Source organism: Pangasianodon hypophthalmus, chromosome 24 (genome assembly GCF_027358585.1).
Source record: "Pangasianodon hypophthalmus isolate fPanHyp1 chromosome 24, fPanHyp1.pri, whole genome shotgun sequence".
NCBI classification, from domain to species: domain Eukaryota; kingdom Metazoa; phylum Chordata; class Actinopteri; order Siluriformes; family Pangasiidae; genus Pangasianodon; species Pangasianodon hypophthalmus.
Window position 1 is genome coordinate 13,724,656 of NC_069733.1, and position 22,313 is coordinate 13,746,968.

Here is a 22,313-nt window from a genome sequence, read left to right on the forward strand (position 1 = left end):
ATTACCAATAGAGACCCACAGGGACCATTAGAGTTTCCATTAAAACCAGTACAATTCCCATTATAACCATTAAAACCATTACAGATTCTATGAGGGTTCATTGTTTTTTTTTCCAGCAGGTAGATAAAACAACAAACAAACAAAACCAAATGTGCTCTCTCAGCTTGCGAATCGATTCCCCTGACTCGGTTCAAAGGAGTCGTTCATACAGAATGATTCATGAATTCACGAATCGCTCGTTAGTTCTGACGCTGAACGCATCCGCGCGCTCACGAGCTGTTTTTTCGGAGTCGGTTTCGACCTGAGCTGCTTTTCTTAACACGCCTTTGAGTCCAGGGAGCACTGATCCGGCTGTAGAGGAGTCAGAATCCAGGCACTGTGCAGTAGGTGTTGCAGATCATCAAGCCTCGCGTTCTGTACATGGCGCTTCACCGGAAAGCAGCGGATTTCACCGGAGCGCTTCAGCCGTTACAGCGACACCGATGATCGCTCAGCTCACGCGCTGCTGGTAACGGAGCCGCGCGCGCTCTCAGCGCTCTCATGCCTGGCCGAGTCATCTGATTCGTTTCCTACTGCATCAGACATGGGTTTCCTTCATCAGCTCCATCTTCTTCTGTGGAAGAACGTCTCTTTAAAGCGCAGAGGGCCGGTGAGTGTTCAGTCGTCTTCAGCCTTGTGTAATAATCACAACACTGTCCCTGAACATCTCTATACACATGCATGATCAAAACTTGATGTGTGTTTGACTGCTGTCAGATCACTGGACACGTGTGTATATGTGCTTTTGGTGCTATTTGCCAAAACACCACACACACACACACACACACACAGTCAGTCATTAACAGGTTGCATTGGAGCAACTCCCACAGTGTAGTCTAGTGATGCTGAGGCTGAACCAGAGCCCATGATGCTTCTGCAGTATCTATTCCCATGCACATCATGCACATACAGACCCAGAAGTGCTTACGAACCACCACATTCACTGCTTTACTGCCTTTAAACGTGTCCACAAACAAGAATATAATCCTCATGTTTGTGGAGGCTTTGGTTGGTGTTTCTGATACATAGGCAACAGGCTGATGTGCTCCTCCAGCAGGACTGAAGTCTGTATGGAGTAATCAGCACATGAAAGCAGAACATGAGCATTCACGTCAGAGCTGCACAGTATAGTCTTGCATGTGAACTGTCACAGCGTATTTCTGTTCATCAGAAACATGATCCCTTTCTGTAAATTCTAGAAATTTCAACATCAGTGGAGAAATGTATATCAGTGATTGCTGAAGCTTTGAAAGGCACACAATGATATTGTCTGACTAACATCAGTCACTGTTCCTGATGTCTTCAGCAGTGGGGGGGTCAGGGAAGGTGACATGTGGCTCAAAGGACCTGGGAATGTAAAGGGAATGTAAACTATAGGCAGGTAATAGGTGGACAAATCTGTCAGGAAACCAAAAATTCCTACTTCAGGAGGCACCATCTTCAAGAGGAATACACCAAGAGGACGGAAATGCTGGATTGTTATCAGATCAGATTCGACAAGCTTGCCACCAGCTCATGCAGCTGAGCCCAGGACACAATGTCGCCATGACACCTGTCACTTTTGCATAAATTTGCACCTGAAACTTGCATAGAGTTACATGAAGCTGTGAAGAAGACAGGATCGCATCACTTTCAGGCATTGATATCTTGTATTGTACAAAAAAAGGGACTGGAAATGTTGCTGGAAATGTGACATTTTGTTATGTCGCATTTAATATTAATTTTGCAGCCCAACCTAAACAAAATGTACACAATAGAAGCACTCACAGACTGTGGAGCAGGTATGCAAGGATAATAAAACACAGATGAAAGAATGCTCATTCAATCTAAAAAAAAAGCAGTGCAAGTTGTAGGAAAAAAATAAAGGCTGTTCTCCGAGTTTAAATACAGAGGGTAGCATGATTTTACAAAAGCCTTTCCATTCTAAGCAAATAAGACTTTGCAATTACATTATGCATGCATTGTTACCAGAAATAATGCGAGCATGTAGTGCTGTTCATGTAAAGAGCAACATTCAAATGGAGCAGTAATTTGGCGTGTCCTGACTGGAAGCTCCACTATTCATTTGTTTTAAATTAAGAATCATTTTATCCCTCGAGAATTGTTGTTTTTCTCACCTTAGCTCATGCTAGATGCTTGAATTGGGGGCTTAAAGATCAAGCAGCCTGATAGCGTGCCAGCAGAGGAGGATGAGACTGAAACTCGAGCTGCTGAGATGCACAAATTGATATTGAAATTTAATGTTCATAGAAGGATCATAAAGTAGACGTGAATCATGTTGTAAACAATATCAGAGGAAACATGCTGAATCATTCATACACTTTAATACACTGTTTAAACGTCAGTGTGATACTCTTTTCATAGTGCACATTGATGGAATGAATCTTTCATGCTGGGGGGAAAAACTTGAAAGTTACATTGTTATCTATTATGATTGTGCCTATTTACACATTTATTCCAATCATCCCAGCTTCCTCTACCCAGCGACCGCACAGCGCAGTCAGCATATGCCACGGCCTTGACTGTGAGCTATTTTTAGCAACACCAGGCCCTATTCAATTGTATTTCAGGATCCCTGGAGGAAAGGATCGCCCCTGTAAGATTAGCTACAGCTACGTCACAGGGCCGGTTTAATCAGGCGTGCTCAGGAGTTCAGGACTAGATTGATGGGCCTCGGGAAACGGCGCATCAGCAAACCTTAGCAGCCGTAGCAGAATCACTTTAATGCTCTCTTTTTTGCACAGATACTGAATAAAGACTTAGCATCTGGAGCAATTATAATGTGCTATGAACCAATGCATAGGGTTAGAGGGTAAGAAAGTGTTGGCACATTTGACATTCTTGTGCAAAATTCACCAAAATTATGAAGAATGTGGTTGTTACCCTATCTCAGACCTCTCTATTCTTGTGCAGTTCATGCAGGGTTAATAAATCCAATCTGGCTGATGTTGATTTAAATCACTGTAGTGTTGTTTGCCCAAATCCTTTCAGTATTAGAAACTTTAGAACATCTATGAAGCCAATACTGTAATGTCATTATGTATACTCATTTTCACACCAAAGAACAAATTATATATTCTGTAAATACAACCTCGTCCTGTACATAATTAGGAGGTGCCGTCCCACATCTGAAATCCTGGACACACCAGTGGGTTTTTCTTGAAAATGGTGTGGGATGCATTAGTCATACAGTTCTAACATTGACTCACGATATGATTAACAGCAAACTGTTATGTATTAAGTAAGGAATAAAACATAATAGGGTGTGAGTTATAGGAAAGTAATCAATGAGGGAGTTACTGTTACCACCTCGAAGTTGATTCCTTTCCAATAACAGAACGTCTTGAAATATTTGGTTCCTCTTATACATCAATTTGCCAATGCTAATTTTTTTTACTAACTAAATAGCGACACACTGTAATTTAAATCCATTGCTACGTTTAATGTTTTGGATTGTCTGTGAAATGTTAGTTCCGGTTTGAATGTATATTATAGTGTCTGTAAATATTCGCTCCCTCAGCAACCTTATTGTTTTTCCTCAAAGTTAATAAGATGTTAAAAATGCAGCTTGTCATGTTACCAAGAAACCAAAACGCCCTCCATTCTGAAGACTTTCCCATGTTTACAAGCATAGTTTCAGAATTACGTTTGAGTTTTACAAAGCATTGAAACTGGAGGCTCCTTTCTTAAACGTTAACTAAATGTCTCCTCAGAGAAAACCTTAAATTATTTTCACACGAATTTGTGTGGAGTGTTCATTATACAAGTCCATGTTTAAGTTATTACTATAATAATAATAATAATAATAATAATAATAATAACTTAATTATTAATATAAACCTTACAGACAGCACTCTTCTCCGAGCTGCTGTTATGGAAAATTAACCAACAGCATCTGAACATTCGGGATGGAGAATTTAACAGCATTGTGGTGTAAAGGTCAATTCATTTAGAAATACATTTACATTTATGGCATTTGGCAGAGGCCCTTATCCAGAGCAAGTTACATTTATCTCATTTTATACAACTAAGCAGTGGAGGGTTAAGGGCCTTGCTCAAGGGCCCAGCAGTGGCAGCTTGGTGGTGCTGGAGATTGAACTCATTACCTTCCGATCAGTAGTCTAACATCTTAACCACTGAGCTACAAATAACTGCATGTTCTCAAAGTGAATCTCTGACTTTCATTAAATAATATTAAAACGTGTTACCTGACATTCCTTTAGATGTCTGGATAGTGCTTGATTCATAATCTTTCTCAGAAAGACACCATGATTGTATCATTAGGTAATGAGTTAACCTGTTCATTTCCTGTAAAGGAAGCTCAGGTACAGGCAGTGCTTTCATTTGCATTGCTGATGACACTTTTATAGTGCCAGTGTTTTGAAGGTTTTACTGCAGTAATGTGACAGAATTATGTCTGACTGTTAATCAAAGAGTGGATTTCTATTTTTGTAAGCATCAACATAAAATGGATATAAATGTAACAATGATTTATCACCTCCACTGACACTGATCCATATTTAAACTGCAACTGCTTTGATTGTTGTATCATTCTGTAGGCATAGGCACATCTGAATTGGCTGATCAAATCAAATTTTTTTTTTTGTCAATGGTAGCTCAGTAGTTAAGGCTCTGTTCTAGGGAGCTGAAGGTCATGATTTTGAATACCAGGACTGGCAGACTGCCACTGTTGACCCCTGAGCAACTGCTTGGATAAATCCTTTATTAAGGCAATACACTACAGGTAGAAATAATGATTTTGGTCACGTCAATGACTTTTCAGATAAAAACTAATAGGTAAAACTAAATAAATTAAAAATTACTATGAACAAAACAAAATGTACTACCATTAAGGTTCATCATATCTTAAAAATAAATAAATAAATGTATATATTCTCCCAAAAATTGTAATTGAATAAATAAAATGTCTGTCCTGGGGACTTTGAAAATGACTGACTCCCCAGCTGAAATAGGGCTCCAAAGTTGGCTAAAATGCCAGATTTCCGTGGCCTCTTTCTCAGGCACCATGGATCACAGAGGCACGGAATGGTGCTGTTTGAAAGGTAAGAGAAAACAAAGAGCTGAAGAGCTATTTTAACTGTTATAATGTGGTTGTGTAAGCATATAACATATAACACATGTTGGTTGGTGGTTGCAATCCGGAGCTGTCTGGCTATCAGTCACATCACATGCAGATGATTCCCATCTTGGTAATGAGATGGAAATCTCACAGTCTCTCCATGAAAGAATATGATCACATATCTGCATGACCACATGATGACCAGTGTGCTTTCTATGTATTTTATCTCTGTGGGAGCACATACAGATATTGCACATTTCTACAGTGCACATCCTCACATTTTTGCATCGTGATGCATCGTGCTGGTGTAATTTACACTGTGTTTGTTCACTTGTGACTACCACAACGTACAGTGTAGCAACTCTGACGAAGGCTTAAGCTCTGCCCACATAGCACAATTATGTCATATCATATATTCCTGAAACACGTGTTTGGTGATATAAATAAGACGTTATATGTCATTATGACATACGTGTCAATTTCCTTTAGAATCTTATAAACCGCACTAATTAGAGTGAAAACATTCTAAATCACATATATTTTTACTACTGTTTTTTTATATGTTCAGAACCAAAAATCTCAGTTTTTTGATGACCTGAATTCACAAAATTGTACGTTTGTCTATAACAAAGATCTCAAAATGTTGATAAGTGCTGGATTTATGCTACATTTTATTTATTTTATTAAATGGCATTAAAAAAACATTAACATTCAGTTAGAGGCAGGATGTTAGAGGCAATGTTAGAGGCAAAATTTTAGTGCGCCTTGCTAGAGCATCAGCATGTGTTTTATAAAGAACAATCCATGAATCATAGTGTGGCTCAGTATCATAAAAGAAAGATCCAAAATCAAAAGCAATAACATGCACGTGTTGGAAAAGCAGAAGAAAACAGGAACAGAAAGTAAGCCTCAGGAAGGCATGTGCTTCGCAAAGAGGAATGGAGAAAACAGGGTATAAATAACCAATGTAGGGCTGTCTACAGAACAGGTGCAAACATTAGGAAAACAAACCAATGATAAGACATTACTGAAAACAAACATGAAAAGCAAGCAGGACCCTCCGTGCTAGTACCTGACAATGGTATTTTCTTGATTAAACAATAAAGAAGTGATATACCAACAAAATGTTCTCTGATGAGTGTATTTACAGTACAGGGTGTCCCAAAAGTTTCCATACATATGGGAAATTAACAATTTTAGCAAAATGTCTTCCAAAATTTTTCATACTTAGTTTATATTATATATTTTATATAGTCTTTAAGTATGACAAAAGAAGAACATATTGAAATCGTTCTATTGGCTGGATCAGGAAGCTGTCGCAAGATTACATGCATAACACCGGAAGTGTTAACAGGTTCATCAGGTTCATGATTCTGTGTGTGTTTACAAAGAAATGTCAATCGTAGAGGATGTTTTGTAAATGAAGTTACATTTTAATAAAAAGTGTTAATTTCAAAAATTATCATTTGTTTTAAAAAATGACCCTATTTACCTATAGTGTCATGCCTTAATGAACAACTAAAAGTGTCACATAAATAAATGAGATTGAAACTGTCATAACTACTGCTCTTCTTACCCAGTACCCTGCCTTTTTAATGTCTGTTCAAGCTCTTTCTTGAAGCTGTATGTCTTATAATGTGATTTCACATCACAAGGGAGCTTACTGATGGCTGGATGTTTGGAAACCATTGACCTGATGTTGCTGTGTTGTGTTGCACCGTCTGCCATCACTTTATGCCGAATGCAGGCTCGGCTGACCTACTTCCTGTGTCAGCTCGCAGTCTTTGAATGACTGGCTGAGGCAGGGCTATGCCTGTGTATCTATGGAGACTAGAGAGAGAGAGTGAGCAGGATCAAGATGCAGTCACAGCAGATATCTGGGAAGACTGAGAGTGTTGAATGTCAGCATTCTGAATTATACATGCTAAATGTAAGGGCTGATGGAGGAGTGTGCACGTGTATGTGTGTGTGTGTGTGTGTGCACGCGTTTTGATGATTTTACAGGAAAGATGGCATTTACTCTCTCATCCTTTAAACATACCAATACACACACACACATATAGAAGAGTGTCCATGCATCTCCACCCTGGTCAAAGTCTTCAACCTCTAAGTATGATGTCACCCAAGGTCATTTGACTCGGTGCGCCAATTCTCATTTGTCCCTTCGAACACCATGGCAACAGGTGGGATATAAACTGTATTTCCAGCCCTGCAGTGCTGTTTCAGTGGTAACTGTGTACTTATTTTCAAAGATGGTGTCTTTTTATATTAGGCACATACGTCAGCCAAAAACGCAAATTTGATGGGCTTCATTTCTGAAAATTAATACAGCAGATCCAAGAGAATTATTTACTGTTCTGGAGTGTTGGTTCAGCAGGCAATAAACACACTTAAAAACATGCTTTACTCTGGCACTGCTTCTGAACCCGAGGAACCCGCCTTGGGGGAAAAGGCAGTCATTCACTCATGAAAAAAATGCACTAAATTACAGAGGGAGGGTATTAATTAAAAAAATGTGTATGTCATTTAGAACCATTGTAAATTACTTTAAAAACCAATGACGTTTTGGACATTTAATATAAAATTACAGTATTTCTTCTCAGTATCTACATTTTTTCTCTTCTTGGAAAGGAGACGGCAGTCACTGTGACCTTGTTTACGCTCGGTCCTGTCATGAGTATTAGGATAATATCTCTAATATTAGGATTATCTACATAAAAATGCAGATTCATGCACCCAAGTTGCATTTAAAACATTAACTGCACATCTGATAACTGAAACCACTTCAGGAACTCTGAGATGTGCCAGTGCTCCCCTTTTTTGGCATGCTAGCCTACATGTTACCGGTTTTGGCAAACCATGAAGTAATTTTGATGTGCTGCACTATGAACACGAAACTACACGGCCAACACTGCAAAAATGTCATCTTAGCAAGTGAAAATATCTTGACTATTGTCATATTCATCTAGTATTTCTTAATATAATTTGACAATAAACCAAATGTAAGATCATTAAACCTATTTCTGGACATTATTGCTCATTTCAAGCCTGTAGTTTTCTTATTCTACTGGCAAATAATTTTGCTTCTTTTTAAAAATAAATGCTTAAAATGAGTAATATTATCTGCCAGTAGAACAAGACTATTTCAAGGTTGAAATGAGTACACATGGCTTGAAATAGGTTTAATAATCTTTTATTTGGTTTACTGTAAACTTGTAATAGGAAATACTATATATTTGACCATATTCAAGGTATTTCCACTTGTCATTTTTTTGCAGTGAATGTTTTAAGCATATTGTATATTACTTTCACAAAGAACACGAATAACTAAATGCAAGCTAAACATTCAGAACAATTCAGACATTCAAAATATTAAAATATCCATACTTTTTAGTTTAAAGTACCACCAGTGACTACACTCGGCTTTCATGTGGCGTTTGAGTATTTGACTCACTGTCATTCTGAAGCAATGTTTTGCCGTCCTGTCTTTCCATTCAGGCCGTATTACTTTGGATGTGTTTCTGAAGTGCTGTTCTTTCACACATGGCAGTTACTTTCAATTTTACCAAGCATTTCAAACCACGATATCCAAAGCAAAATGATGTGTGATGTGAATTCTTGTTCTTGCTGTCTGGTTAATAAGTGTGTTTTGCTCAAATGGATATCATTAAAGTTCTGTTCAAGTCAAAATCGATGCAGCACTTGGCTAACATACTTCATTGACGTTAGCTACTTACTACGCTCTGTAGTTTTCAGTGGGGTTGATGTTAAGATACATGTAAGCAGTTCAGTTGAAATCTGAAAGCATAATGAACACATTTGGATTGTTTAAAAGTTGGTAGTGGATTTTCAATTGAATAGACTGAAGGCAGCCCCTCCCAGGCCTGCGGAAGAAAGCTTGACAGGAACCCAGACTCAAAACTTTACCACAATACATTGCACCAGACACTCTGTACATTTCACAATACATCCTCACAAAATTCACGGCAGCGGTGGACAAATTATAAATTCATTAGCTAGCTCACCAGACAAGTAAAAGCTCCAGTTCTATGTTTTTTCCCCCCAGAATGTAACGTAATGTGATAACATATAGTGAGCTAGTTAGCTAGTTAAGTGCCTTCATACAACCAAGCAATCACCTCGTTTTTGTCTGTATTAATGCAATTAACTAGCTAAATATCTTAAATAGCTTTAAATATCTATACCAAATTCTTTAATAGACTATATTTGATTGTTTTTGAGTAGTAACTATGTTTTTTCCTAGCTGGTGAAGGCTAGCCCGCTGAGTTTACTTGTCCACCCAGCAAATATGAATAAAAAACTAATAACCTGGACATACTGTATCATCTAGCCGTTCTGTTATTGCTATTGCTATCGCTATCTGATGAAAACATTCTACATTTAAATAACCAGCCAACAACCAGTAGGCGGTTTCATTCTATTTATAGAGCAAGTTTAATACAAGTTTAACTAATGAGGGTGAGATATGAAGTTAGTGTAGTGACGCTTTACACAGGGAGGAGGTGTCCTGCTAATCCAACATGGTGAATTATTGAAAGCTGTCCTTACTCCTGAGAGAAAGGCTAAATGAAATATGCATGAAGGTGGAGAGGAAGTTGAGAAATGAGGAGAGAAACAGGGAGAGAGTGATCATAGTGCACAGGGGGAGATGTGGGTTGATAAAGAGATGTGGTGATATATATGGAGGCTGAGGCAAATCTGGATCCATTAGTTCACTGAATAGTGAGGGATAACGACATAAGGACAGAGGACAACGCGTTTAATGAGAAGAAGAGAGGATGTAGTCATACGAAGAGAGTGTAGTGAGTCAGAAATGGATTGCAGGAAAAAAATTAGATGTGGAAGTAAACAGTGGGGATATATAGAAGAAGAGAGGGAGCAGGGCTGGAGTGAGGGAGCATGAGTAAGACAGAGGATTTGAATTATGCTTTCATTTGGCTACAGGATCAGCCATAAAAGCCTGGCCTTTGGCAGCCCGCTGTGTGTTTGCCGTAATTGAATGACGGACTGGGTTTGGAGATGAGTGTGCTCTTTCTAACTATAATCATCCCAAGGAAAGTTATCTCATAATGCCGTATTCGTATAGGGCTAACGAGAGCCTGGGGCTAAAGCAGGTAAACGGGTAACAGACTTCCACTCATGCTGAAACCCGTTTCAGCTCCTCTCTCAGTTCTTCTCCCATTCCTCACCGCACATCACCATGCACGGACAGCTGCAGACGAGACGGCAAGCAGTTTACCAAAGAGTCGAACCGAGGATTCGTATCGATTGTTTTCTGTGTGTTTGCGTGAGTCGTGATGGAATATCAATTCCATCCGTGTGGGCTGGGGTTGCTGTTTGTGTGCATGAATGGCTCATCTCACAGTCCTGCTGTGTGAGCCACCTGTTAACTGTGAGAGAAAGGTTTCTGCACATGAACTGTGAATTTGTTGTGAATACTTTGTGTGTGTGCATGTGTGTGCATGTGGGTGCGAATTATGCAATTATTGAACTCTTAGGATCATTGTGGCCTGAGGATTTTGGGAACTTAAGCTCTATCCCTGTGTTCACGCTGCCAGCGATGTTCAGTTTTCAGAAGTCACTAATTTTCAACGGGAGGTGACGATCCACAGCAGGGGTGTTGATTTAAAATTTGTAGCAGGGGTGTTGATTTAAAATCTAGCTACGTACAGTTCCTTATATGTACATTCCTTGCTTACAAAGGACAGCTAACGTGACAGAATGGTGACTAAAGTTACTTATTACTGCTTAACCTTTAATAATTAGTTTATGCCTATAAATAAGGTAAATTGAAGTCACTTTAAATATACGTTTTGAATTTGACATGGGGAGAATACTTCCTAATCAGACCAGAATATAAATACAATGATATTTTATAAAATGATAATTATATGAACATCTTTGAAAACTTTGACCTAATGTCTCTGGTCCAGATGATCTGTTACAGAAGCTGTGGCGGTTTATATTCAGAAAACTAGAATTGCTGGACTAATCTGAAGACATTTGCTTTTCAAGGTTACATAATGTCCACACTGTGATCAGTTCAAATTGACATTGTTTCCGTGTGGTAGAGAACACTCTCGTGCACTTACTATACATGCATGTCTCAACACTAAGCCATTCATTCATCTTCAGTAAGCACTTTATCCTGGTCAGGGTCACTGTGGATCTGGAGTCTATCCCAGGAACACCACATGAGACGGGAATACACACTGGATGGAATGCATGTCCTCAACACTAATAATATCTTATTCATTCACATGGGACGTCTGTATTTTTAATACACTACCATGCTGACATTTAACTTGATGAAAAAAAATCAATTAGTTACCCATTGCACTGCTTAAATACTGTACATTTTAATTTCATGCTGCCTTCATTTTAATTATTCTTTTTTCCCTGCTGTGACAGCAATGAATAACTTTTTCCCCTCTACTGAGGTGTAGATACAGACTCCACACACTCACTGAAATGAGCCTGCGCTTTAATTCTCAAAGCAAAAGCTCCACACTGATCCCTTTCAGCATGTCTATGAAGTCTTTAAAGATGGGGTCAGCAGTTTTTAAGTCAGAATACTTTTTTAAATACTTTGATGAAGTCCTCCTGCCATTCCTGTAGCAGTCAGTGAAACATTTCTGGTCACTGTGCCAATCTCTAATTGGATGAAAAAAAAAGTCAGGGTCTACATCATCCAGCAAATTAGAATAAGGAGGTGTTTTTACTTGCCTGTCAATCTTGGAGCCTGGTTATTTAGAAAGCGCCCCTTGTAAATTAGATTTCGGTCAAGATCATTGAAAGAATGGGTTGAATTTTGAGTTGAGATTGAATCCAAATAGCTAGGTTTGGCAAACGTCCAATGAAATCATTAACTATTCCTTTAAGTTTTCCAGGTCATTTAATTTAGAACTAATGAAGCCCCATGGTTATGCCAGAGAAGTGACCTATAACATTTTTTCACTTATCAGACAGAATTTAACTGGGTGCATTTTATATTTCCAGAGGAACTTATAGTCTGGAAAATATGGCATTTTGACTTCTTGCACCTTGTTCTAACTCAAGTCCATATTTAAATATACTAGAAGTATCAAATTAGAGTTTATACATTTTGACAGGATGCAAGTTTTCGTGCTATGCTATCATCAAAAGTATATAGTTTAGGACGTAAGGCATTGCTACGTTTAAATAGGATCATATTCAATGTAGTAATGAGATTATGTATAAGAGGCTCACTTTGGTGTTCTTTACTATATTGAAAGTTTAATTTATCTGATAGCTGAAACTTCACTTCTTTTTAAAAAAAAAATTAATAAAGGCAGATATAAAAGCACAGTCCACGCTGGGGGTGTAAGAAAAATGCCACATTTGTATCTGTATCTGCATTTGATTTGTGCTCCAAATATTCATATTTGTATTTATATTAGTTTTTTTTTATGCTACCACTATGCCTCATGCTGCCCTATGCACAGCATGTGAGCGTGCTTTATGGCCCACCAATGTTAACCTGTTTCACATACAAAAATGCATCTCCCTTGTCCAAGGCTCAAACTTTTTGTGCTAGTATTTTGTGTGGTTTTAGTTATGGGTGAGAATTTTGTTGAAACCTGGCAACCATGCCAACAAGCTTCCTACTCAACGTACTTCCAGAGTCTCGACGCACACAATCTCAAAGTGAAGCTGAAGAATAGTACCTCTTCTATTTGTATCTATATTTGTATTCATTTAGAACATAGAACATGCTCAGTAGGAATAATGTATTCACATGTAGTACACACAGACAATATATCCCCTCCAAAAGGGAAAAAAAACATGTGCTTGCTGAAGATCCCTTTCCAAAACAATGCTTATTAGTCTGGAGTTGGTCTGTCTTTTGTATTGTAATAGCCTTCACTCTTCTGGGAAGTCTTTCCAATAGATTTTGGCACGTGGCTGTGGGGATTTGTGCTCATTCAGCCACAAAAGCATTGGGCTCAGACGTTGGGCAAGAAGGCCTGGCACACAGTCTACATTCCAGTAGACCCCAAAGGTGTTCAGTGGGGTTGAGGTCAGGGCTCTGTGCAGGCCCCTCAAGTTCTTCTACTCCAATCTTGGCAAACCATGTCTTCATGGAGCTTGCTTTGTGCACAAGGGATTGTCATGCTGGAATAGGTTTAGGTTAGGCTCGTTATTTCCAGTGAAGATAAATCATACTGCTATACAGCATACAAAGACATTCCAGACAGTTGTGTGCTTCCAACTTTGTTGCATCAGTTTGGGGAACGAACACATGGGTGTGATGGTCAGGTGTCCAGAAACTTTTGGCCATATGGTGTAGCTATAGGATAGGGAAGTGTAAACTTAACAGGACACTATGAACTCAAGCATGTAGTAAATATGTCCAAACAGAGAGGGGATAAGTGCCATAAGCCCAAGCACACATGGGGAGATATATTAATCTGTAGGGAGTGAATAAATGCATGAAAAGTAGGTCAGTAAAAGTTTCCAAATATAAGAGAATCCACCAGTTGTGATGCGACATTGAAGCATTTCAGTATAATGGAAAGCACTGAAGTAATGCACTAGTCATACATTCATTTTTTAATAGTTTACCAAAACATCTGAGAGCAATGTAGTTAATCTTAATCTTGTTTCCAATCTCACTATACCTTTCCATTTGTATGACCCAGTTGCCTAGTTAGTGTTGTCACCACTTTAACCAGCTGAACTAAATGTGTAAACCTCATGCTCATGCTTTATGTTGAAAGCACCCAGACTCACTAAATGTTAAATAAAGAGAGAAGATACAAAGAAGAGAATTGAGAAGTGCAGAGCAGACCAAGAAAGAAGAGAGTAAAATAATAATAATAATAAAAAAAATACACGAGCACAAAAACCAAAACTGAAACTGACCGAAAGAAAACCAGAAAAACCAAACTGACAGAACTATACTCCACAGGACTGACTGATGTAGAAATAGAGGTGATCAACAACTGTGAATGATGAGGAACTGAAACTGATTCTTCTTCGGTTTTCATTTACTTTAATGCATTTGCATGTCCAAAAATAATGGTTCTGCTATAGCACCATTTCATCTAGAACCAAGAAGTCCAGCCTTAGTCTTAGAATTGGGTAATCAAGGATTCTTGAATGATTAACTAAAGGCATTTACTTGGAATTTTATTCTGTTAAAGTCTTGTGAACTGTTAAGTCTTAGTCTTCCTTGTTGCTTTGTGTTGTGGCTGTTGTGACACCAAATTTCCCCTTAGGGATCAATAAAATACTCTCTACCCTACTCTACTCTACTCTACAATAAAATGGCATCAGTATCAGTGCACAATAAACTCACAATATACCACAAAAAAAGAAGGAATAAAAGTATACATATAAATAGCTCTCCAAGTTATGTGTAGACATGTATGATGAGCAGTTGTGGTAGTGTGAGTATAAAAATGTACAGCAGTCATAAGTAAAGTGGCAGTGCGTGTGTGCAGTGACCCTATGTAAAATGTATGCTGTGTAGTACTTGGGTATGCAAAATCAGTAAACATGTCCGCCGTCTCCAATGTCCACGTAGCTCCCCAACCTTGTTCTTGACTCATTATAGAGTCGGATAGCAGTGGGCAAGAATGACTTCTTGTACCTTTCCTTGTTACAGCGAAGCTGCTGTAGTCTACTGGAGAAGAAGCTCTGCTGTTTGGCCAGAGTGGCATGGAGGGGCATGGTTCTCTCCATTTTGTCCACCATCCGCCTTTCCACCACCACCTCCACTGTGTCTAGTTTGCAGCTTAGGATGGGGACAGCTTTTCTGATTAGCTTATTCAGCTTCTTTGCATCGCCATCTCTGATGCTGCTCCCCTAACTGACTGCAGCAAAGAATATTGTACTTGCAACCACAGACTGGTAGAAGGTCTCGAGCAATTTCAAGACAAGTCAAGTGGCTTAATTGTCATTTCAACCATATACAGCTAGTTAGTACACAGTGAAACAAAACAACGTTCCTCCAGGACCAAGGTGCTACATAAAAAAACACAGAACTACAGGAAACAACATATATTTACAAAAAGTAGACAGTGCAAACATGTGCAAATGGCACAAGACAGTACAAGACTACCAAAAACAGCCAATGGGCACAGTAAGTTACAGTGCAGCGCCGACTAGTACACAGTTCTAGTAGAAAGTGAATCAGTGAATCAGTGAATCAGTAACAATACAAGTTGCTGTAAATGTAAACATAAGGAGTAGCAGCCGGGTAGAGAGTTAAAGATTATATAAAGCATATAATAAATATTTGTAGGAGCAGAAATTGAATATGGAGATTGCAACCGGGGATGGGGTGATGTTCAGTTGAGTGTGTGTGTATGCGTGTGTGTGTTTTTGTTGCGCAGTTTGGCCGTGAGGGCTCGAATGCTTTAGTACCGTTTGCCAGACGGAAGGAGGGTGAAGAGTTTGTGTGAGGGGTCATCTTCAATGCTGGTGACTTTGCTGATGCAGCGTGTGGTGTAAGTGTCTGTGATGGAGGGAAGAAAGACCCCGATGATCTTCTCAGCTGCCCTCACTATCTGTTGCAGGGTCATGCGATCCGAGATGGTGTAATTCCCAAACCAGGCAGTGATGCAGCTGCTCAGAATGCTCTCGATAGTCCCCCTGTAGAACATGGTGAGGATGGGAGGTGGGAGATGGGCTTTCCTCAATTTGGTACATACACTGAAGGATCAAGGTTTCCTCAGGAAGTAGAGTCTGCTCATACCCTTCTTGTAGACTGCCTTGCTGTTGTTCCTCCAGTGCAGTCTGTTGTTTTGGTGGACACCAAGGTATTTATAATCACTGACCACCATGACTTTCTCTGCCAAGATGAAGATGGGCTGGGTTATCATCTTCTTCCTCCTGTAGTCCACCACCAACTCCTTGGTCTTGGACACGTTGAGTAGCAGTTTGTTGCTCTCACACCATTCCACAAATCTGTCAACCACCATCCGGTACTCTGCCTCCTACCCATTGTTAATACACCCTACCACCACAGAGTCATCATAGAACTTCTGCAAGTAGCATGACTCATTGTTGTATTGAAAGTCCGAGGTGTGGAGTGTGAACAGCAATGAAGCCAGAACAGTCTTTTGTGGTACTCCTGTGCTACTCACCACCCATTCAGACATGCTGCTACCCAGTAGAGTCTGTATGGTATTGAAGAACATGATTCTCACAATACCTCCTGTCCCATGAAGGAGTGAGTGAGGTATTGTGAGTGAGTTTGGTAGGCAAACTGAAGAGGGTCCAGTGCTGTGTTCACCTGTTTTTCAAGATGGGCCAGCACCTGTCTCTCCAACACCTTCATCACATGGGATGTGAGGGTGACTGGATGATAGTCAATTAGGGCAGAGGGTGCTGCTTTTTTTAGGGACAGGAACAAGTCAAGCTGTCTTCCACAGCCCTGGGATCTTTTCCTGGGTTAAACTCAGGTTAAAGATATGTATGATTAAGTATATTGTATGGTTCTGCATAGAACCTTTAACTCAGGTTCGCTCAGAGGGGGAATAAAACAGAGGACATTTTGGGGTTCTAGATTATAAAGTATTTCTTTTCAAGAAATTTTTCCAAAATGCTTTCAGTGTTTAAATAGGTGAATCTTGTGTGATCTTTACCCGCAGCATAGTTCTGCTGGAGTGGACAGAGGGTTCTCAATCAAGTATGCTTCATTGAATATTAAGCCACACCCAGGAAGTTCTCTCTTTTGGTGATTTACTACATTTTTTAGTGTTTCGTCATATGTCTATCTTTTTTTTTTTTATTCAAACTTGCCACTGTTTAATTAACACATTTGGTGTTAGACATTTTTAATATTTTACAAAATATTTTACATAATGATGTACGTATTAAACTTCATAAAGCAATCTGACTTGGCTCATAATCTTGGACTGTTCTATCCTCTAAGGAATAAAATACAACATTGCATGCAGCCCAATGCAACTATCCTGAAGACTTTCCTATGGTGGAAAACCTTACAACTTTGCCTCTGACATTGGAAGGAATCTCAAGTGCTGATATTGGAGACTGCTTCCAAAAATGCAAAATAGTAAACATCTCATTGAGTTCACCAACTTTTAACACTTTTTTTATCTGTTTATGTGGAGCATCTGCTGTTTATGTGGAGCAACTCCTGTCCAAGCTGCTATTATACAAAATGAATCAACAAGAATTCAATAGGTGTCTTTTTCTTCAGCAAACTAGCGTCATCTTTTACAGGCGAAACACGGTCATAGAAGGACACTTGCTGAAAAGTGATCTCAATCTCCGTCACACTCGACCGAGTCACTGCCGGCTCGTGTCTGCCTGATCCAGAGGGAGGAAGGGAAAAAAGAGAGAGAACAGATCTTTATTGTCCTGCCGCTAACACAATAAACCGTCTATTACGACAGCAGAATGCCAGTTTAATTGCAGCCAGTCAGAGTAAAACTTCTGCTGAAAGGAAGAGAGCATGTGAGGTGAAGACAAAAAGTGGTGAGGATAAATGACACTTTGCGTGAAGCTGTTAATAATTGATCTCTTCATCCAGAATCTGCACTTCATATCCTGGAGATACTTTCTCACAGGGAAAAAACGCCAAAAAGCCTACACTTCTGAAGACTGCCAATGCTTCCCTGGGTATTTCAGTAGGGCGATGCTGCTTGGCAGTGCCAGCCTACCAATTAACCATTAGACTGAGCTTTTCTTTTTATTCTCAGAGAGAAATTTAGTTGAGACTCTTGTGCTACAGTACTTGCCATAAAATGGTACTCTCATCCTCGTGTTTATGCACAGGGCTAGATTTGAGTAGGGCGCAAGGGGGTGCCAATCAGGATCATCTCTGCTTGTAAAACCGTTTAAGACCAGACTATCACTCACTCTGGGAGTTCTTTGGATCAGACCGACAGATAGTGTTGAAAGAAACACCTTTTAAGCAGGTTTTTATTGGTGATATAGTGGAACATTTGGTGATGCACTTTCAACCTTCAAAACTTGCAGCAAAATTTTCTTTAAAGCAATATAAGCAGGCATGATAACTAGGCTCCATTAATTAGGAGTGTATAATATCTTTTGTACACTTTTCTGGGCACAGGCTTCAGGATCTTGAAATCTGTTTGTCAATAGAGCAAACCTTATTGTACCATTGCTTCTTAAGGTCACTGTGTTTCTCATCATTTACAGAGTGATTTGATACATTTCGATCTCTGCTAATGGCTAGATGACTCTAGAGTGGCTTCATGAGTATTGGGACACACTCATATTGTCGTAAAAGCTACATACATTATGGACTGGCTAAAGCTGATGGGTGTGTGATGATGTGATGTCTATTCTTATTAGCAAGAGCAGAGTGTAATTTCCATTTTACCCTGGATGGCCTCTACGTATCTACTCTTGTAGAAGTTTCCACTCAAGCTGGGTAATATGATTGCTCTTATAAACATTTTAGCAAAATATGTGAGAACAATGACATAATGATAATTAAAAATAGTGTTGGTGTATCCAAACAGAAGGCAGGTTTCTTGATGACTTGCTGCCTCTGTGTCAAACAAAATATTTTTTTCAGAGTGGTTGTTGTACCAGAGCTGACGCACAGGATTATGGGGTACATATGACAATTAACAATATCTGTATGCAGATTTCAAAAATCAGCCAGATGAAGGTATCTCAGCAGACAGCTCTTATATTAACATTCAGTTTGGACATGATTGGACGCTTTCCTTTCTCAGAATATAGTCCAAGCAGGCTGCCTTTTTTTTTTTACGTTTCAGATGTACATAAAACATCAGCAATCAAAGAGAGTTGTCCTTTAGTGATTAAGTGACAGTAAAGCTACTGGCGTCATCACATATTCAGAAATAACTTCAACGAAACAAACAAAATGTCAGTGTTTGTAAAGATGTTGATTTCTGTCTTTCGTGTCTCGGGATTATTGCCAGCACAATATCATTACGCGTAGATATCCCTGCTTATCATTATACACAAGATGTTTAGGGGATGAGTCCAATGTTTGAACAGGTGAGATTTCTGTGAGTTTTTTGGCAGTGCTTTTTTCTTTTGACCTTTTTATAAGTGTGAAACGCAGTGTGAAATAGAAATCAGGCCATGCAGGGCTGGACCAGTTTCCACCTTCCTCACACAGTCTGCTTTTCATGAATGAATTGCAGGAGGTTTCCAGAATGTGATTTGGTGTGTATCTTTTACAACATGGGTGAGGAGTGAAGAGAAACTGAGGAGATACGGTGGCCGAGGTGAATACGACCTCTGTGAGAATTCTCCTCTGAGATGGCCTTGACTTGGGCCTGATAGAGGGATTATCTTCCCATCCCTGGAGAGAGGAAAGAGAGAGTGTGAGATCAGGTTAAACACATCGGAAGGGCTGAACTATTTGGCCCTGGCAGAAAGTGCAGCATTTGGTGGAAAACCAAAGCTGCTCATCATCCAGAAAACACCATTGCCACAGTGAAGCATGTTGGTCATAGCATTATGTTGTGAGGTTTGTTCTCATCAGCAGGGATTAGGAAACTGAATCTGAGTAAAATGAGGGTAAAATGGATGAAGCAAAATAAAGGCCAATCCTAGAAGGAAACCTTCTCCAGTCTGACAGAGACTTGAGACTTCTGACCCTGAGAATACCATCAAAGCTACACTGGAGTGGTTCAAAACCTAGACACTGAATGTGTTAGAATGGTCCAGTCAAAGCACAGACCTTAATCTGATTGAGAATCTGTGGCAAGGCTTGAAAATTGCTGTTCAGCAATGGTCTCCGTCCAATCTGATAGAATTTGAGGAATTTTGCCAAGAAGAAAGGGGAACAGTATCAGGATCCAGATGTGCAAAGCTGATAGAGACATATCCCTGAAGACTTGCAGCTGAATTGCAGCCAAATGTGATTTTACCAAGTAATCATCTGGGGTGAATACTTTCGCAACCAACATCTGCTTTTTTGTTTAATTAAAAAAAAATTGACACTTTCAAATATTAGATATCTTGTGTTAAAAAAAAAAACACAGTTGAGTTCATTTCAATTCCTGGTTGTAATACCACAAAATGTAGAAAAGTTCAAGGGGGTTGAATACTTATGTAAGGCACTGTATGCAGAGAGAGAACAGGAAGGGAGGGGAATGGAAAAGAGAAACTGAAGTAACAGGAAAATGGGTCACAGTGAAGGAGCAAGATAAAGGGAAAGAAAAAGTGAAAAGAATGAGAAGTGATAGGAAAAGACACATGGAGATTGACATTCTTTCTCCTTGTGTTGTTTTTGGTATGGCTCATGTACCCTTCGGATAACACACACACACACACACACACACACACAGAGGAGTGTGCGGCACAAATTTGCCATGCTGTGCCCTTGTCTCACTCGTGAGTCTGTCTCTCCATGTTGCCTGTCTGTCTCTCTGTGGTGCCCATATGTCTCTTTCTGCTATCTCTCTTTGTCTTCTGTGTCAGTCAGTTTGTGCTGCCTGTCTCTTTGCCAATGCCTGTCTGCCTCTCTCCAGTGGTTGTCTGTCTCTCTCTGACACCAGTCTACTTGTCTTTCAATGATTTTCACTTGTCTCTCTGTCATTTTGGTGTCTGACAGTTTACGCTGTCTGTCTCTATCTTATGCTGTCTATCTGGTACATACAGCTGTTTATTCTTCCTGCCTCCTTCAGTTGATTACCAGGACCTTCATCTGAGCTCCTTCTCTAATTAAGCAGGCAGTGACTAAGCCTGCTTTGTTTGGGTCCCTGCTAAGGCGGGCAACATTGCGCTGTGTGAAGGCGGAGCAGCAGGGTGTGTGTGTCTAGATTCTGTCAGTCATTATTGCTCCCTCTTTGTTTCCCTCTTTCCCACACAATTTCTCAGTCATGTGGCAGTGGCAGAGGTGGTGGTAGCTCAGTGGTTAAGATTTTGTCATAGGAACGTTGCTGGACCTTAACCCCCAACGGCTCAGTTTTATGCTTTTATGGACCCTCACCCTCATGTATAAGCTTCTGTCACCTGAATACATGGCTAACGTCCATTTAGTACATTAGCCTTGTTTTCAGCCACCTTGTTAGTGATTTTTTAAATCTTATATCATGTCAGTCTTAGAAAAATGTCTATCAGTGTCCTATTTTTGCTGAATAGAAGATGGGAAGAATTTGTGTTCTGCATCGTTCAGCTTTGAAATACTAGTTTGATGCCCATCCAACCTTAGAGCGCTCTTTTTTAACAGCCATTTTGGTCAGTGTTCGTCATGACACAAATGCACACATTCTTCAAAGGTTTATACAGTAATTATCGATTTCATTTAATTTTACCTTACAGAGGCAGTTTATGCAGCTAGCATAATGAAATTGCTAAAAGTTGTCTTGCTAAAATAAAGCGCTATAGGATAGTAAAGGTTAGTGAAATAATGGAGTTACTCTATTCTGATTTATGTGTACTCAGGAGTGGACTAACCACTAAGTCCACACAACAGTTTTCATTTGGTATATAGCTGTGCTTAAACACAACATGCTTCACGGTGGTGCTGTAATCGTGGCCCGAGCTGAATCCCACTGCCTGCTGCACTATGCACATTGACCGAGGCGCAACTTTGTTGATACTAGAATGGTTTTAGGAGGCAGATTAATTAGCATGCATGGATGACAAGATGAATTTTTCAGAATCAGGAATGGTGTGTGGAACGCAGGTGTGTGGAAACACTGACAAAACCTGGTGGTTCAGTGCAAAAAATGTCATATAGCTATTCCGTTGTCTTGTTTTGATAGTTTTTGTACTTGTACTTGTCTTGTGCCATTTGCACATGTTTGTACTGTACACTTTATGTAAATACATGTAATGTCTACTGTAGTTCTCTGTTTTGTTTTATGTAGCACCTTGGTCCTGGAGGAACGTTGTTTCATTTCACTGTGTACTCACTAGCTGTATATGGTTGAAATGACAACAAAGCCACTTGACCTGACTTGACTTGACTGTTTACAAAACCAGTCAGCTTGTGGTTAAATATGTTGAGAAAACTCCTGCCAGACAAATTTTATATGAGCCATGTGAGGACAGGACACCACATCTCATAACCAAAAATGACTTTTCCTTGAGGTTGCAAACATTAGAAACGCAGCATGAGCAGCAGTTGAAAAAAATGCAGTTGGCTGTTTTTTGTGTCTGAGGAAGCACGTGTTAGATTTCACCCTCCCTGCTGTTGTAAGATAGGGAAGAGCTAGTTGGT

The 22,313-nt window shown here is 39.6% G+C and overlaps 1 protein-coding gene across 1 annotated transcript in view; it reads left to right on the forward strand.

Annotated features, from left to right (window-relative positions):
* The first annotated feature begins 235 nt into the window (after positions 1–235).
* Positions 236–22,313, forward strand: part of abca2 (ATP-binding cassette, sub-family A (ABC1), member 2) — a 75,610-nt gene continuing 53,532 nt past the window's right edge. Inside the window, exon 1 of the mRNA XM_053228731.1 lies at positions 236–649. Coding sequence (XP_053084706.1) covers positions 584–649 — 66 coding nt within the window. The 5' untranslated portion in view covers positions 236–583. The remainder of the gene's footprint in view (positions 650–22,313) is intronic.